This window comes from Sinohyriopsis cumingii, unplaced genomic scaffold (genome assembly GCF_028554795.1).
Source record: "Sinohyriopsis cumingii isolate HCF-2022 unplaced genomic scaffold, ASM2855479v2 utg001869l, whole genome shotgun sequence".
Taxonomy (NCBI): Eukaryota; Metazoa; Mollusca; class Bivalvia; order Unionida; family Unionidae; genus Sinohyriopsis; species Sinohyriopsis cumingii.
This window is the reverse complement of record NW_028316075.1, coordinates 472,521-491,999: the sequence shown is the minus strand read 5'-3', so window position 1 is coordinate 491,999 and position 19,479 is coordinate 472,521. Positions and strand designations below refer to the sequence as shown.

At 34.3% G+C, this 19,479-nt stretch overlaps 1 protein-coding gene and 1 long non-coding RNA gene across 2 annotated transcripts in view; both read left to right on the top strand.

Moving 5' to 3' along the window:
- LOC149771425 (SEC14-like protein 2) overlaps window positions 1-5,224 on the top strand; it is a 51,777-nt gene extending 46,553 nt beyond the window's left edge. The window contains exon 12 of the mRNA XM_089948470.1: window positions 2,181-5,224. Coding sequence (XP_089804596.1) covers window positions 2,181-2,338 — 158 coding nt within the window. The 3' untranslated portion in view covers window positions 2,339-5,224. The remainder of the gene's footprint in view (window positions 1-2,180) is intronic.
- A 40-nt stretch (window positions 5,225-5,264) lies between these two features.
- On the top strand, window positions 5,265-16,382 carry LOC149771424 (uncharacterized). The gene is made up of 2 exons (XR_016418292.1): window positions 5,265-9,542; window positions 9,682-16,382. It is a non-coding gene; the product is annotated as an uncharacterized LOC149771424 (long non-coding RNA).
- The last annotated feature ends 3,097 nt before the right edge of the window (window positions 16,383-19,479 follow it).

Genomic DNA, 19,479 nt, shown 5'->3' with positions numbered 1-19,479 from the left:
ATGTCAACAGATCATTGTTTGATGGTACTTGCCGTGGAAAAAGGTCCCTGAAAATCAGATTAAATACTATATATGTTGAGTTAAACTTCTTAGAAAGAGCGAGAAAAACATGGAGATATGAGCCTCTAGGTTGAATTCTTGCTCTGTTAAATCAGTATGGAATAATGTCTGGAGAATCATTGGTAAATATAAAAAGTAGTTGTTTCAGACATTTGTAAAAATCTGATGAAGTGGACATTACCATACTAGAAATTTCAAATGCATGGACCAAAATGTTCTTTCAAAATTTCTTCGATAAGAACTATTCTGAAAACATCCGCAATGTTAAGAACCTAATAATAGGTTCCTTTATATTTCAAATCAGCTAATACTGAAGATTCAAATTAAACTTTCACTTGCAGGGAGCTACAAGTCCCACTTGATGGAGCCCATGACACTTCAGCAGGACTGAATGATATTCACTATCAACTTCTGAAACTTACCTGATGCAAATCTCAATAAACTACTAAATATTTTCAATAGAATTTGTGAACTTGAAACTTACTGATGTCATGGGCAGAAAAAAATGGGTTTAAATTTGAGACATTTAAAACTGTATGCACTTATTTTAATTACATAAAATTCTTGATGACCCAAAACTCTTTCTTGAGAGTTCCTTTGTCCATGCTATGGATGAGAGCACATTTTTTAGTCTTGTTTTTAAAACTAACTGTCCTTTTGAACAGATACATCTAGGACAGATATCAGGCAGTTGATTTAATTTGAGTACTGGCTAACACAAAGTGATGCAAAACTTCAGTAGGATGTAAGCATGACTATAGCTCCAGTGTGTGTGCAACAGCTTGTAAATCTTGCTTACAGATGCTTGATCAGATACAAAAATATTCTGGGATCATTTATAACTTCCCCTTTGGTAGACTGAGGACAATGAATCATTACTTTATCTCAGACAAATGAAATTGGCTTTCTAGTCTAATTCCAGATTATCCTTTGATCCATCTGATGATTCATATAATGTAGGCATAAATACCAAAACAATGGGCAGTCAAAAACCAAATTTTATTCCACCTTTTGGGCCCCGAGTGGCCGAGTGGTCTAAAGCGCTCTCCATTACAGATCACTGCCATCTCACCTCTGTCTCAGATTCAGCCAATGTGGGTATGTGAGAAGGCTTGCCAGTAGCTTCTCATGGATCGGTGGTTCTTTCCGGGTCCTTCCTCCACCATTAATAATGGCCGCCATGTATAGCCTATCGTACGCTGAAAAATGGCGTTAAACCGTACAACAACAACTATTCCACCTTTTGGCATATGAATTCCTTCTCACCTACAAGCAGCAAAACATAGTCCTGCAAATGCTACAAAATTATATATTCACAGATCTTCACCTTTGTTATCAGAATCCTCTAAAATAATGATTGATTTATTTCGATTTTAAAATGTCTTTGGCAAATCATTTCATTTTTCATAATAAAATAAATCAGTTCATCCTATCATGGCCATACATGCCTGTCTTATATATCAATTCTACCCAGTGAGATAGAATTCATGTATGAGAGCTTAGAGAAGAAACTTCGTTATGCTGAGAAAATGTTAGATGTTTTCAAGGGAAGATTATTGAACAAATCTGGACATAATATTTTTAAAAAATTTCCCTTTGTTGTTTTATTTTATATATCTTTTGTCACATTGTAACATATTTCCCTTTTTTTATTTTTTTATTACTTCCAGTTTACATCTATTTGGAACAGTTTATCTTTGTTTTGCAATTCTTATAGTAGCATTTATAAGACTTAACTTTAAATTTGCAGCATATAACCATTATTGTGCTGATGTCTTGTTAAACTCTAACAAATACAAATGTTTTTAATTATTAAGAAACTGGTGCCATTGTTTTCTGATACTGTAATTACTGGCAGGATTATTTCTTTGATACCTGTTGTATCAGTGTCACCAAGTATAATCAATCCATTTTCACTATGGCATCATAGATATGTGATTTGGGTCTTACGGCATTAGAATGCAAATTGTTTTTCAAACCTTAGGGTTATGGCTGTGGTTCCAGTCCATCACAGGTCAACCACCAGTATAGCATGGTTCCATTTATATATGTAATATTCAAACACTCGTGTGCAATGTTGCTACATTTCTTCTATTTAAACAACCATTTTTCTTTCCCAGATGTGGTGAGATTTGACAACACATTCAGCATTATAAGGTCCAAGAAAATTTCCTACCTCATAGAAATTTTGGAACCCGATGACACTTTTGTCAGAGAAGGTCAAGACTCGACAGCCAGCACACCTAGCCAAGAGAGTGTACCTAGTCAAGGGGAATAACTCCAGCATTGATCATAGAGTTGGTCACATTAATCAACACCTGTTTAGTTAAATTCATTTTTTACCATGATTTTTGCATGCTTAAGCTTTAATGTATTCATGGGAAGATTTGTGTGTGTGTAAGTTAACAGTTGATGTCTTTAATGGTTTTTCCATGCAGTAATGATAAGTATTGCTTGCATGTCAAGTTATATAATGGATCCCTCATTATTAGGTTACTTTTTATACTCTTCCACCTCATATAATACAGGGATTGTTCATTCTTAAACTTAGTTCTATATGTTCCAATCATTGTATGTTACTAGATTTTTGCTCTTGATTGATGTTACCCAAAATGATAATTTTATTTTATCCTGTCACCTTGATGTTGCTTACTATTGAATCCAGAAAATATAGCCGTTTGATCTCATACAGGAAGGATACATTTTTAAACATTTGAATTCTTCACTTAACTATTTATTGAACCATTTATTATAAATATTGTGCTTGGTTATGTTTTAAAGTTAATGAGGTTTCATTTGAAATGATATTAAGCAAACTTACATCTTTGGATCAAAATGTTGTGGTTACATACAAGTTAAGAAAGAGTATATCGGTTTTACACCATAATTGTGGGAATGCATGCAAATTGTGGAAGTGTAGATGGATTTTATATCTAAATTGTGTGAATGCATGCAAATTGTGGAAGTGTTGATGGATTTTGTATCTAAATTGTGTGAGTGCATGCAAATTGTAGAAGTGTAGATGGGTTTTACACCTAGGTTGTGTGACTGTATGCAAATTGTGGAAGTGACGATGGATTTTACACCTAAATTGTGTGAGTGCATGCAAATTGTTGAAGTGTAGATGGGTTTTACACTTAAATTTTGTGAATGTGAGCAAATTGGGAAGTGTAGATGGGTTTTAAACCTATATTGTGTGAATGCTTGCAATTGGGAAGTGTACATGGATTTTACACCAAGTTGTGTGATTGCATATAAATTTCGAAAGTGTAGATGGTTTTAAAATGAAAGTGTGTTATTTCATGCAAATTGGTGCAGGATAAATAGGTTTTACACAACAACTGTATGATTGCAAAGAAAGTTGTAAAGTGCAGATGGGTTTTACATCATAATTGTATGATTGCACATGAACTGGCAAAGTGTAAGTGGGTCTGACACCACAGTTGTGTGATTGCACTTGAATTGGAAATGTCTAGATGGGATTCAAACAAAACTTTTGTGATTGCATATGAATTGGCAAAGTGTAGATGTGTTTTACACCACAGTTGTGTGATTTCATATGAATTGGCACAGTGTAGATGATTTTTTTTATCACAGTTGTGTGATTGGTTATGAATGCAAATTGGGAAAGTGTAGATGGATTTTAGAACTAAATTGCAAGATTGAATACAAATTTAATAAATACAAGGCAAGATAAAGAGAAAAAATAAAACCAGCCTTCATGGAATGTTCAGTCATTAAAATTCCTAAAATGTTGCACACAATTACAGTTTATTTCATTTTAGACCAGCAGTATATTTTCAATAATTTTAAAGAATATATCAAAAGTTAATAAAAAAATAAATAAGACAAATCATTGAAATATTTTTCATAATAAATCAGACAAGAAGAGACAGTAACTGAGTTGAGGAGCCTTGGGATCAGTGCTTTACAATATATAAATACATTAGTTAGTTTCACATAAAATGATCATTTTGGCAGTGAAATTAAGATGTTAAATAAGTTGACAGTTATTCCTAACCCAAGGCAGCAAGTATTGCAGAAAGAGGCAGTTTTATTGCATCTTTAATTTAAATGATTGAATGTTTCTGGTGAATTTTTGCAAAATGAATACAATTCCAGACTGTTAGTAAGGTGATAGGTGTGAAAGTTCAGTGAATTAGTTGGATCTGGAATCACTGAAGTATTGAATCATAAGTGACTGAGCATATAGAACAAATGTTCATCTTCAATCATATGAATGTGGAATGTTTAAATAATTTCAAATTTTTTTTGTCGATAATACGATATTTAATTCTTAAATGAGTTTATTTTGTACAAATATTGACAACTTGTAATAATATTTTCTAAAATGTTTCGTATTCAGTTTACAGATGAGTATATCACAAAATTTTAATTTAATTGATAATTATTTTAAATATATTTTCTTTCCCACTTTTATGATACCTTGACACTATAAAAGTTTCTTTGCATATATTGTTAAAATTATTTTCTCGAGATAAAAATTTCCCTGTATGATCTACAATTCCAAGTGATATCTTTGTAATATATTCTTCTTACAAAAATGTATGTGCCTGTGACATTAATGTTATTGTTAAACCAAAGAGGTTTGATTTGGAAGTCAGCATAATTTGTTTCCAAAAGTTTTCCACCTAAATTTTCTGCCAGGATGTTATAGCATCCTGCCAAAATTTGTTTAAAGTTGGGGTGCAAAGAAAATTGCAAATTTTCCTGGATAAAGTTGTGCTGACCACTGTTTATATTTGAGCATCTTGAAACAATAGTTGTTACATGTATACTGCTGTTCTTGCCACCTATTTATTCTGAAACTCCACATATTTTGTGTTCATGTTACTGTATAATAAAGCTCTATGCTAATTAGCTGACCTGTTGTTACAGTGGGTATTCCGAAGCATTGTAATTAGCATGACTTTTCTGATAAAATCGAAAGTTTGTTGTCAAAAGATGTTTATTTGCATATATGGAGGATCTCAGTTGGGTAATGATTTAATATTGAATTGATGAAATGAGTTGAATGATGTCCAGCTGTTGCGAGTCTCAGTCTGTACTGAGCGTACACAGTAATCAGACAGTTTGTTTTGAATTCCCAATTGAATGCTGTATGAGAAATAGTAATATTTAAGCTCTGAGTGTGCGTGTGTATATGTATGTGTATATGTGTGTATATATATATATATATATATATATATATATATATATATATATATATATACACACACACACACATACATACTTGCAGACTCACACACAAATCTATTGATACTGTGACTACATGCTATGTATTGAACCTAAAAACACTTAAGAAAACAGGATTTAACTGATTGGACAGTTGCTCTAGGATAAAATTCATTATGCTGGCTTTCTGCTGCAGCAGGTGATACCAGTGCTAAAAGCCAGTACAGTCTGTTATTTTGACTGTTTAACAGTTAGAATGCCAGATAATGTTGTATCATACAGAGATAGGGTTGCAAAATTAGAGAATATAGCAAAGAGGGGCACTACACTAGAACCAGTCTTCATGGTAATGGGACTGTCTGTGAACTCTACAACATAAATATTTATCTAAGTAAAGACACTGTGTTCTTGAAAGAGTCAAGTTGTACCTATCTGACTTGAGATTTGAAAGGAAGAAAATGGCCTTTAAGAAAATGATGTTGAAATTATATATGATATGAAAGGAAAATATAGAGATTAGAGGTGTTTCACTTGACATGTGACTATGATGACTGTACATAAGGCATAATATTAAGGGAGACATTAACCTTTCAAAAAGAGCCATGTTGTAATTGGTGAGTAATGAGTTGATTAAATGGAAAAAAATACATAACTAATATAAATTGTGGCAATAGCTTAATTGATCATTGTTCTGTTCGAATGTGTACACTGTTGAACAATTCTTGAAAGCCAGTGCTTTTTCTTTCTCAGTTATGCAGTGGTGTAAAAACAGATGTTACTCATAGCTGAGAGGGTTACTTAACCAGTATTTGAGGTCACTTGAAGGTCCTTATTTTTTGTGTTGGATTTAACACTAGTCACATTTGGACTCATTTTTAAGCACTTTATAACATAATATTTTTTTGTTTTGTTTATTTACAAAAGTACAAATAAAATATGCATTGTCTTAGCAAGTAGCATGTTTTTAAGATTTTAAACATTTATTTCCTTCTTTAATGAGAATGATTGAAATTACTTGTGTTTTTTTATATGTGTGTGGAAGCATGTTGATGCAATGCAGACAGAATCCTATAGCAGCTACTGATGTGCTGATATGAAAACTTTAACCCACAACAAGACAAATAAATGTTTCATGTAATTGTAATGATCAAGAACAAGCCTTTGTATCAATTATCAATAGTTCAGTTATCATTTGTATCAATGAATTGTATCAATGAAATTATCATTTGATTTAATGAAATTATCATTTGTGTCAATTAAATTATAAAAATAGCTAATATTAATATTTAGTTAAATTATTTTTAATATTTGCTCAATGTTGTTAATTTATATAATGCTCAGCTTGTATTTAGAATTAATTAGCATGTACATTTAGTGATATTTACCTTACCTGACATCTCCATTGCTGTATAAAGGAGACCAGTCCATCAAGGACAACTTGAGTATCCATGACAGACTTGTTTGTATGTATATTAGTAGACTGGAAGATAGTTAATATCTTTTTTAATGAATTCCTAAATCCCAGATAACCATGCCTACTAAATAACACAGCAGTTTTTTAAAAATCAAATTTTATTTTTACAGTGGGATTTCAGTTTAAGGTGAAATTATTTATGAAACTTGGTTAAAAGAAAGTGACATTGTAACATTGTGAATTTTTACATGTTACATAGTAGAAATAGACATGGTGTTAGACAGCTACTTAATCAGGCAGATTTATAATCAGAAAAACCTTGGATGTTATATGATGAATCAAACAGATCCCATCTTGAGAGTTGCAGGGGTCCATTGGGATGAAATTTTTTGTCTCTTATGAACAGAAGCATAATTGGAAATTTTAGCTGTACTGGTCATATACCAGAAGAGGTTATGGGATGGCATGTTTTCTCTATTAGTACAAGTTTATTGTTGCTGCTCCTAAACTACTTGGAGGATTGCCATGACACTTTACCCAGATATTCATTCCATGTTCTCGTTTGTCTTAAATGAAATTGTTTATGCTCAAAATTCCACTATAGCCTAAATGGAAAGTCATATAACAGCAGCCCTTTTGAAAATCTTGTTATCCCTATTCCTTCTAAATGGAAGGTCATTTGGACAATGGGTTTTGACCAGTAGGCTTGTTATAAAGAAGTCTAGTCTGTCCTAAATTAACTGTCTAACTTTCAGTATGGGCCACCATTTCCAGTGTTTCATACTTAAGTGACTTTGGTTAAATTTTGTTTATTTTCGATGATCTAGTCATGCTAGAATCATCAAAACATATGATTGTAAACATGTGCTTGTACCACACACATACAAAAAAAGAAGGTCATTGTGACCTACATTTCATATTTTACTTATGTTAAGTTTCTGTTTTAGCTCATAACCAGTTGTTTTTTTAACCCAGGCTACTTACTGTTATGAATGGAATCATGAAACATGGTGAGAGGATGCATCTTAGTGAGTACTACAGCATCATCACAAAGTGGGTCATTGTGGGCCATATTTCATGCTTTACTGTCTTTTGTGCATTTATGTTTATTTCTCAAGTACAGTTTATGCTAGAATCATTAAAGTAAATTATTTCGTTTATCTCTATTAGTACCACACCAGTACAACAAAAGGTCACTGTAACCTACATTTTACATTGTACTGGCTTAGGTTAAGTTTTTGTGTTTAGATCATGATCAGATCAGTTTGTAGCATACTGTGTACATACTATCCTATTTAGAATCATCAAACTTGGTGAGGATATGCATCTTGATGAGTGTTATGCCCAGATTGTGGAACCAAGTCGTTATGGCTCATATTTTTAACTTAACTAGCTTGGGTTACATTTGGTGCCTAATGTGCACTGAGCTCACGACTATGAGTTTCAGGCATGCTGTAAGCTTCGTACTTTGAATCCTGAAACTTGGTGAGAGAATACATTTTTTAATACCAGACACTTACTGCAAAAAGCATTCTCTAAAACCTTTATTTCATGCTTAAATAACTTAGTTAAAGTTTTGTTTTTAAAGTTCATTTACTGGGTGTTATGATAAAATCATAAAAATAGGATGTAATTTGATGCATTTTATTTTCTGCTACACACTTACAAAAAAGGAGGTCACTGTGACAGACATTTTATACTTTACTAACATAGGTTCAGTATTTGTGTTTAGGTTATGATCACAGATCTTTTCATGCTATTGGTACTGTGTATCATATTCTGTGCAAAAATTCCAGTTGTAAGTTAAAATAAATACATTTATTCAGTAGTAAAGGAATAAATACATGTATTCAGTAGTAAAGGTAATAAATACATTTATTCAGTAGTAAAGGAATAAATACATTTATTCAGTGGTAAACTTTACATATTAATGTACTTCATGTTATTGTGAGAATTTCCCTCATCATTTTAACTGTATTTTTATGAATCAGTGTAGGAATTAAATGATTCAACTGTGAGGCCATAAGTGTAGTGGCTGATCAAGTTGTTAATGATACATGAACTGTGCTTGTAATGGTAGTCATACCAGCTGTCACTACAAGGTTTAGATCAAGTCATTAATGATACATGAACTGTGCTTGTAATGGTAGTCATACCAGCTGTCACTACAAGGTTTAGATCAAGTCAGTAATGATACATGAACTGTGCTTGTAATGGTACTCATACCAACTGCTACTACAAGGTTTAGATCAAGTTGTTAATGATACATGAACTGTGCTTGTAATGGTAGTCATACCAGCTGCCACTACAAGGTTTAGATCAAGTCGTTAATGATAGATGAACTGTGCTTGTAATGGTAGTCATACCAACTGTCACTACAAGGTTTAGATCAAGTCGTTAATGATACATGAACTGTGCTTGTAATGGTAGTCATACCAGCTGTCACTACAAGGTTTAGATCAAGTTGTTAATGATACATGAACTCTGCTTGTAATGGTAGTCATACCAGCTGTCACTACAAGGTTTAGATCAAGTTGTTAATGATACATGAACTGTGCTTGTAATGGTAGTCATACCAGCTGTCACTACAAGGTTTAGATCAAGTCGTTAATGATAGATGAACTGTGCTTGTAATGGTAGTCATACCAACTGTCACTACAAGGTTTAGATCAAGTCATTAATGATACTTGAACTGTGCTTGTAATGGTAGTCATACCAACTGTCACTACAAGGTTTAGATCAAGTCATTAATGATACATGAACTGTGCTTGTAATGGTAGTCATACCAGCTGTCACTACAAGGTTTAGATCAAGTTGTTAATGATACATGAACTGTGCTTGTAATGGTAGTCATACCAGCTGTCACTACAAGGTTAGATCAAGTTGTTAATGATACATGAACTGTGCTTGTAATGGTAGTCATACCAGCTGTCACTACAAGGTTGAGATCAAGTTGTTAATGATGCATGAACTGTGCTTGTAATGGTAGTCATACCAGCTGTCACTACAAGGTTTAGATCAAGTCATTAATGATACATGAACTGTGCTTGTTGTTGTTGTTGTTGTTGTTGGATTTAACGCCATTTTGCAGCACATGATAGGCTATACATGGTGGCCAGTATTAATGGTGGAGGAAGAACCAGAGAACCAGAACCCCGGAAAGAACCACCGACCCACGAGAAGCTACTGGCAAGCTTTCTCACATACCCACATTGGCTGAATCTTAGACTCGAACCGCCGCAGACAGAGGTGAGATGAACTGTGCTTGTAATGGTAGTCATACCAGCTGTCACTGCAAGGTTTACTCAAGCCTGTGACTTCCACCCAATAAAACCTGCCTTATTGTGATCGACAGTGATACAACCTTCTGAAGCAGATTTTTAAAAACAATGATTTGAAAGAGAAAAAAAATTTAATCTCTGGTTTCTATGAACACATTATGATAGTACATCTACTTTAATATCACAGAACATTCCCATTCTTATGGATTTGTAGCATAGACCATCATTCTGTTGGTCAGATCACTTTAGTCTGATTTAATTTTCTGCATGATAATCAATGTTTACAGTGGCTGTTGTAGACTATTATTGAAGAGGGGAGCATCATCATTATTGATTATATTCTGGTTCTTTTGGGCCCAATTTACTTTCTTATTTTTGACAAATGCACAGTTTAATTTTTGCTACAAATTTGTACACTGATGAAAGGTATTTTATAATCAGCACACATCAATATTTAAATTATTTTTGATGATAGACATAATCAGATAATCCATCATCAAGAAAACACATTCTTTGTATGTCAATCACTATGAGCAATTTTCAATTTTGGATAGATTCTACATGTAAATAGACTTTCAATATTGCTCCTGTTTGCATGTCATAAATATAATACAATGATACTTGCTGTAAAGGACAGTGTAAGTTTTACATCAACAGTTACCAAACTGTTAGGACAATTTGCATTTGCGATCAGTAAGAACCATACACATGTTGGGCTGATAAAGTCCTAGGCCAGAATAATTGTGATTGAAAGAAGAAAAAAATGGTTTCTGTACAGTAAATTGGAGAACTCAGTCTCCATCATCTGTTTTTACTGAACTGGATGGTTTGCACTTGGGGTTAGAAAGAAACATAAATTTTGGAGGCAAAAAGTCAAGGTCAATGACTAAATTAAAAAAAGTTGTTTCCACACAATAACTTTAGTTTTGCATCACATACCTCAATCAAACTTTGTGGATGGCATGCACATTGGGTAAGAAAGAAGCCTCTTGATTTTGGGGTCTTAAGATCAGACTTCAGGTTAACTGATGGAAAGAAGAAAAATGGTTCTTGCATCAATAGCACGATACCCGCCCCCATTTAGGTAAACTTTTCAAAACCCATATACAAGTATTACTTTATTTGTCATTAAATATAACATAGCACTTACACATTTTATGATCACAAGGAAAAGACCCAAATGGGTAGGAATTCACTCCCCTTCTGACATCTGCCTAATAAACAAGTTTAAGAGGAGCTTGCCAAATCAGTCTGCTGGATGTTTTCTGTTTGAAATTCAACCAATTCTTTTTTATTCAGTTGTCTATAAAACAGCTCTTTCAAGGTTTCTCAGGTTTTGGATCTTCATTCGTTTTTGATACCAGACAGCAACAACAGTTGTCCAATATTGAAAGGTCATTATGCCAGGATGCTTCTGACAAAGGTGGTCAAATTCTGGTGAGTGACTTGTTATCTGTACTGGTCATAGATTAGAAGCATTTATGGGATGACCTGATGTCTGTCTTCCATCTGTCCTTTAGCGCAAGCTTGTTACTTCTGCTCCTTCTTACTGCTTGTAGGATTGCCATGAAACTTTACATGCACATTCATCCCAATGTCTTGTTGGGCCTAAGTGACAATGATCTACGAAGACATGCAATAATGCTGTCGGATTGTGCATCTTGAAAATCTTGTTATAGCTACACCTTCTGAATGGATGGTCATATTAACATTGAGTTTCACTAAAAGGTTTCTTATGATGTATAGTTTGTGCTACATTAAATTAGTTCTGATATTACATCCAGTATGGCTACCAATGAAGTTATCTTGAAAATTTTGTTATCATTACTTCAGAATGGAAAGTAGGGACATGGATTTTTTTTATTAAAGACATCTTATGATATCCACTTGGTCCTGAATAAAAATGGTGACACTCGGACATCCAATACGGCCATCACGGATACACATCCAGAATGGATGGTCATATCAACATGGGGTTTACACTTAAAGACATCTTATGATGTCTAGTTTGTTCTTAAAAAAATCTGACATCCAGTATAGCCACAATGGCAGCCATCTTAAAAATGTTATTGCTACTTGTTCTAAACAGAAAGTCATTACACACTGGGTTTTCACCAGAAGACTAATAATATCTAGTTGGTCCCAAATAAAAATGGTGCCAGTCTGGCCACCATTATAGTCACCATAGCAGCCATCTTGAGATCATCTTGTTGCAACTGTTCCTCTATGGAATGTCATATGGACATGAACTTTTCACCAGAAAACATTGTGGTGCTGGTCCTGAGTGAAAATAATGCAGATCTGATCTTAAATATGGCCACCTTTAAATGCTTGTTTTCACTGCTTCTTCAGAAATTATGGTCAAATTGACATAGGGTTTTCACCAACAGACATCTTATGATATCTAGTTGGGCCTAAATGAAATTGTACCCCACAGCCATCCAGTATGGTTGCCACAAGGAACAGATTGAAAATTAAGAATGGATGGTCATATTGGCATGGAGTTTTCACTAAAAGTCTTCTAATGGTATCTAGTTTGTAGCAAATAAAAATGGTGCCACATCCAATCTAGTTGCCACATTGGAAATTAGTTTTGTCACTCAAGAATATCAGAGATATGTTTCAGGTAAAAAGAAGTAATGGTTTTATCTTGAATTAGATCTCCAATTCATAGAAATTATTTTCAGACAGTAGAGCATCAGTTCCTTCATGAGATTCTAGTTTAAGATAAATGTTTTCCTTTTTGACTATACAAGTTTATGGAATAACCTGCTGAGTTTTGTTATCGCTACTCCTAAACTTCTTGAATGATTGCCATTAAACTTTACATACAACTGTCTTCATATGGTCTAGTTGGTCTGAAATGAAAATACCAGGCTTACCACCGCTCTGGTGGTCTAGTGGTGAGAGTGTCTGCCTTGGATGTGGGAAGTCGCGAGTTTCATCCCCGGTCGAGTCGTAGCAAAGACTTACAAAAATGGTACTAACAGCTGCTCAGCATTAACAGGTTAGTGTTAGGACTGGTCGGCTTGGTATATGCATAATGTGACTGGGTGGGACATCATGTTACATGTCTGCAGCATGATGCCCCAGTGCTAGACATCACTATAAACTGTCACACTGCAGACATCATAGCAATATGACTAAAACATTGTTAAAGCTATGTTAAAAATCCAAATCACACACCCACACACCAGGTTGACCAGTCCTAACACTGACCTCTTAATGCTGAGAGCCAAGCGAGGCAGCTGTTAGTACCATTTTTATAAGTCTTTGATATGACTTGGCTGAGTATTGAACCCATGACCTTCCGCATCTGAGGTGGATGCTCTAACCACTAGGCTACCAGAGCGGTCTGAAACTTGTATTAATCTGATGTCTGATATGACTTCAATGGTTGCAATCTTAAAAACCTTATTGCTGTTCCTTATGAATGTAAGTCATATTGACAAGGGGCGGTGTCTAGTTGGTCTTTAATGAAAATGGTGCCACTCAAACGTATCCAGTATAGCTGCTGCAGCAGCAATCTTGAAAATGTTATAGCTGCTCCTGCTAACTGAATGGTCACATCAACATAGGATGTTCTTTATTGCAGTATCTAGTTTGACCTAAATGAAAAATATTTCCAATCTTACATCCAGTATGGGGGCCCCGTGTGGCCGAGTGGTCTAAAGCGCTCTCCATTACGGATCACTGCCATCTCACCTCTGTCTGTGTGGGTTTGAGTCTCAGATTCGGCTAATGTGTATATGTGAGAAAGCTTGCCAGTAGCTTCTCGTGGGTCAGTGGTTCTTTCCGGGTTTTTTCCGGGTTCTTCCTCCACCATTAATACTGGCCGCCATGTATAGCCTATCGTGTGCTGAAAAATAGCGTTAAACCCTACAACAACAACAACATCCAGTATGGCCACAATGACAGTCATCTTTAAAGTCTTGCTATCATTACTCCTGGAAAGTGACATCAACATACATTTTTCATCATTATGATGTCTAGTTGGTCCTGAATGAAAATAATGTTAATCAGTAAGCCAATATAGCCACTAATGTGCTCATTTGAAAATAAATCATTTTTTTAAATTACAGGCTGTATCTGCCCATGGTTGTCACATAATAACTTCTTATGATATCTAGTTGGTCCTAAATGAAAATGATGCCAATCTTACATCCAATATGGCTACCATGTTGGCCATCTTGAAAATCTTATCATTATTCCTTTTGAATGGATGTTCATGCTGACATGGGTTTTTTCACCAGAAGACTTACATTGATGTTTAGTTGGTCTGAAAGGAATGATCTTAACTCCAATAGGACAAGCATATTTGCCATGTTGAACATTTTGCTATTACATTTTTGGACAGAGGAGTGTCAGCCATTCAAAGAACTCTTGACAGGAAAGGTAGCCATATTTTAACGGTGGATTGGCATCACATATATATTTGGAAAATCTTACTACTGCTTCTCTTCTTGGATGGATAGATGGTCATATTAACACTATTCAATGAAATATTTCTTACAATGTCTATTTTGATTGTAAATAAAAATCTGATATCTATGATGGCCACTATGGCTGCCATCCTGAAAATCTTGCTAAGCACTACTACTCCTGAACAGAAAGTGAACATGGAGTTTTTACCAGAAGACTTCTAATGATATCTTGTTGGTTCAGATTATAATTGTGTGACTTAGTCATCCATTATGGTCACCATAGTGACTGTCTTGAAATTCTATCTCCTCCCAGATGGAAAGTCATATTAACCAGAAGACTACCTATGATGTCAAGCTGGTACTAAATGAGAATGGTGCCAATCTGATGAACATTATGGACACCATGGCAGCTATGTTGAAATCTTCTTGTTGCTACTCCTCATAAATGGAAAGTCATATTGACATGTGGTTATATAGGAAGATGGTGTCTGATTGGTCATAACTGAAAATGACACTGAGCTTACACTGAACTATGGAAATCTTCTTGAAATTCTTGTTATTGCTTCTCCTCCAGAACTGATGTTCATAACAACATAGGGTTTTCACCTAAGAAATTGTTTTAACTTGATTTCCTGAAAATTCTTTTCAGACAGGAGAGCATAAGGACCTTCGAGGGACTCTTCTTATTATCAGTAGCCATATTTGATGCTGGATCAGTATTTGTACAAATGTGGGAGGCAATAAAGGTTTCATGCTTGCTCTAAAATGTGGTTAAATTCATATTTGTTAGTTGAAAATAAATCATTTAAATTTAAAAAAATAAACATTACAGTCATTGTGGTATATTTGATGGCAAATTGGCATCATTTGAAATAATTTTGAAGACCTTTCCACCAGCATGCTTTTCATTAAAATTTGTAGAAATCATCAGGGCATTTTTTGAGGAGATATTTAACAGGTTCACTTTTATTAGTAATGGCAGCCATATTTAATGGAAGATTGGAATGTTTTACAGACTTGAAGACCTTAATGCTGCAGTGCTATCTTTCAAACTTGGACAGATTCTGTGAAGTGGTTTTTGAGAACAAGTTGTTAAAGATTTTTCTGTTATAGTTTAGTTGATGTATTGGATGATGGAGCAGCATCAATTGGAATGCCTTGATGCTAAAATTCTCACTGTAAAATTATGTGCAGACTGGTTTTGAGATGTTATAAATAGTTATGGACTAAGACCAAACCATAAACTAACTTGACTTCAAGGCCAGGTGCGCTAAAAGTAAATCAGTGTGCTTCGTCAAGTTTAATAAATATATGACTATGTTTCCATGTCAGTCATGTTTAATTGATATGTGTATATATTTCATTAATTTCTGTCACACTTTGGCAGCCTTTGTAACTAGTGCACTTTTCATTTTACACTATTTCAACATCATATACCGGTTCCTGAATGTTTAACAAAATTAAAAAGTTGTTACCTGAATGAACTGCTTAGTTTTGTCGAAAGTGGGATATGTTATCATTTATGGAAAACGTTCCAGTGTGTATCATGTATATTTGCTTAAAAGTTGAATCCAATTGCAAATCGCACAGACCCAGATCTGATATCACATACTGCATTGGCAGAGCAGGGTCTATGCAGTTTTTTTTTAAAGAGTAATCAATAGAGCAAACAGTACATGCAAAGATTGGCTGGTGCATTATGTAATGACGTATCATTGTCTGTGTTGTCTCTATTTGGACTCAACTTATCAGTGAGAATATATGGTAGTGTATGATGGTTAATTAAACGGTCAAGTGTGTCAAAATGCTGCAGAATTTCAGTACAAAAAAGCTTTACCTTTTTAATGGTTGTACTATTTTGTTACACACAATTGTGGATTTTGAAAAAAGATAGCTTGTCTTTAGTTGAATTACAGTCAGGGTATAATATCGAATGTCAGCAGTTCAGAATATTATGATGTCATATTCTTTTAATTTTTTTATTAAAATTGTTTTATTTGACCTTTACACTTCTCATTTTTGCATTTCCAGGCTTTGTCTTCAGAGTAAATTTAATCTGGCAGTAAAACCTTACTACACATCACTGCATCATCTTCCACCTTGTGGTTATAAATATCTGATAATCACACAGGGAATCTGAGAAAGACTTTATTATGCAAAACTCATTGGAGAAGTGTGTGTGTGTGTATATATATATATATATATATATATATATATATATATATATATATATATATATATATATATATATATATATATATATATATATATATATATATATATATATATATATATATATATATATATATATATATATATATATATATATATAAAGAATACAAATCATATGGCGAATAACAATCCTTTCAAGTGACTGGATCCAGCAAGGAATTACGCATGTCAGGGATTGATAAAGATAAATGCAATAAACTGACAACAATCAGTGCGAAAATAGTATCTAACTAGCATGAGCGCTTGTCATCTTTAATGAGTCTTTTTCACAGGCAAATACAGAATACATAGACAAGACAAACAAATAAAACAGAAAATCAGTTATGTTTGCAAAACTTTACATGGCTGTTTCTACAGGAATTAAACCTTTAACTTGATTATGTTTCAACTAGTTTATTTCAACTTGATGCTGATACTGGAAAATATCTGTATTGACCTAATGACCTAAAAATAATTCTGATTGGGGTGGTATATATATATATATATATATATATTTATTTTGTGTATATATATATATAGAGAGACGGACAGACAGTAAGAGAGACAAACAACCTAACACACATACTGAACACAAAAGTTGGTAAGAATTTGCATCAGCAGAACAAATAATTAACGGGAAAGATCAGAGAATGCTTGTACTTTTACATTTATTTGAATCTACAAACAAAGAGTAAGATAATTGAAAAAAGTAAAGAAAGAGACGAGAAGTAGTATTAATAAGTACCAGATAAGCTACATATACATGTTGGTTTTGTGCAAATTTGTTGTCAGAAATAAAAATAGTTGTTGAAAAATAGTTCTGAATGGGTTGATTTGTGTAATTGCATGTTTATATGTTTATTGTACAAAGAAACAACCAAGGACAAAGGACAGAAACCGTGAGCAGTTAAAATGTACACCATCTAAGACCAGATAATAAAATATGTACGCAAGAATATATAGGTGAATTTATACCCAGAGAAGATAAGAAAGGAAATGTGTAATGAGAATGTCGTCTGATGCTGAGAAAGAAATAATAACAACAATAATAACTCCCGTAAAGGTTAAGTAATATTTATTTTGGGTAAATATTGCCTCAAAGATTTCCATATGGACCTCATCTGTCATTAAGACAGGATGTTATTACGAGATAGGACAGATTGATAGATTAAATAGATAGTAGAATAGATATATATATAGACTTGCTAATAAGTTTGGTCCAACTGAAAACGATATGGACCATAATACAGTATACTGTCACATAATGCACTGGCAAATTAGGGTCTGTATTGTTTGTTCTGTTGGTTACTCCTAACAAATTGTGTATACTCAGATTTGCCATGACTTTATGTGACAGCAGATCTGGGTCTATGCAGTTTGCATTTGGACCTGAATTATAAGCTAGTTTACATGGTATGTGGAGCCAGTGAAGAATGATAAATAAAGTACAAAGAAAGATTCAGTAACTTTAAGGCAATTCATTTTGATCATAGTTAAAATGTTAAACTTAAATCCATTGTTATTCAAATTTGACAAGTTTCAAAGAGCCTAAAAGATGTTACTGTAAGTTTACAGCAGAAACTCGTGAAGCTTGAACCAAAATAAAAAAATCCATACTTTATGGTGATTCTTTATTTCTTCATAAACGAAACATTTTTGTATTAATAATGTCAGGAATCCAAATTTGAAATGAAAGCTGTGAGACATTTTGAAGTTGCAAATTAAATGTACAACAATTATTTGATGCCAGTCCTTTTATCATTAAATCTCGGGTTTTGCAATGATTTATGTATTTCCATTGAAGAAATGTCTTCTCAGAAACGTGGCTGTTGCGGGAAGTGTTAAAAATACATTAATGGCAGTTACTGTCAGAAAGCGTAGTGATTTGCGGCTTGTCGGACTTAGCAAGACACGTCTAGTCGATGTAGGATCTGTCTGCGAACAAAAGATGAACAAAGAATCTATGGAGTCGGTTTTGCCGTTTGTACTGCACTTTTGTGTCAGTTCCCATTGGCTCCTTCGCATGTGAATGAACGCTTGATGCAACTCCGAGTACCCCTCTCTAAGTCGCGGTATATCCACATCATCAGTTCGTATGCCCCCACATTGACCAGCAGCGAAGAAGACATGGAGCCTTACTATGAAAGTCTCGATGCCCTCGTAAAAGCTACCCAAGCTTGCGATAAGCTCGTCGTACTTGGTGATTTTAACGCCCGAGTGGGCCACGACTGCGAAAGCTGGAATGGAGTATTGGGACAGCATGGAATCGGAAAATGAACACGAATGGACTGCTTCTACTGTCGATGTGTGCAGAGAATAATATATCATGAACACACTCGTATTCGTCAGAAGAGCAAGTATAAAGTGACCTGGATGTATCCCAGATTCATACAATGGCATCTGATCGACTATATCATCGTCGGTAACAGAGATGTCCTCGATGTACGGAAAACAAGAGCCTTGAAGGAAGCCGAGTGCTGGACGGACCAGGGTTATCCTCGATCTCAACATTGTCTTGCCATAGCGCAAAAAGACGAATCTTACCCAAATCAATTTCAACACTGCAAGGTTGAACCATCCGCAGGTGAGAGAGCAATATCAAGCTCTTATCGAAAACCTACTGACTGCGCATGGATCTCTGACTGGTGAGCCATCCTCAAAGTTGAACCAGTTCAAGGACATGTTGAGTGAGTCTGCGAAGGTCATCATAGGACCCAAAAGAAAAGTCCACCAAGACTGCTTTGACTTAAATAAGGAAGTGATAAGCATACTCCTTCAACAAAAGCGAGAGGCCTATATAGAATGGCAGAACGACTTTGACTCAGTCTCAAAACATAATCGCTTCAAACACATGCAGAGCAAAGCCCAGAGAGAACGACGCATTATAAAAAAT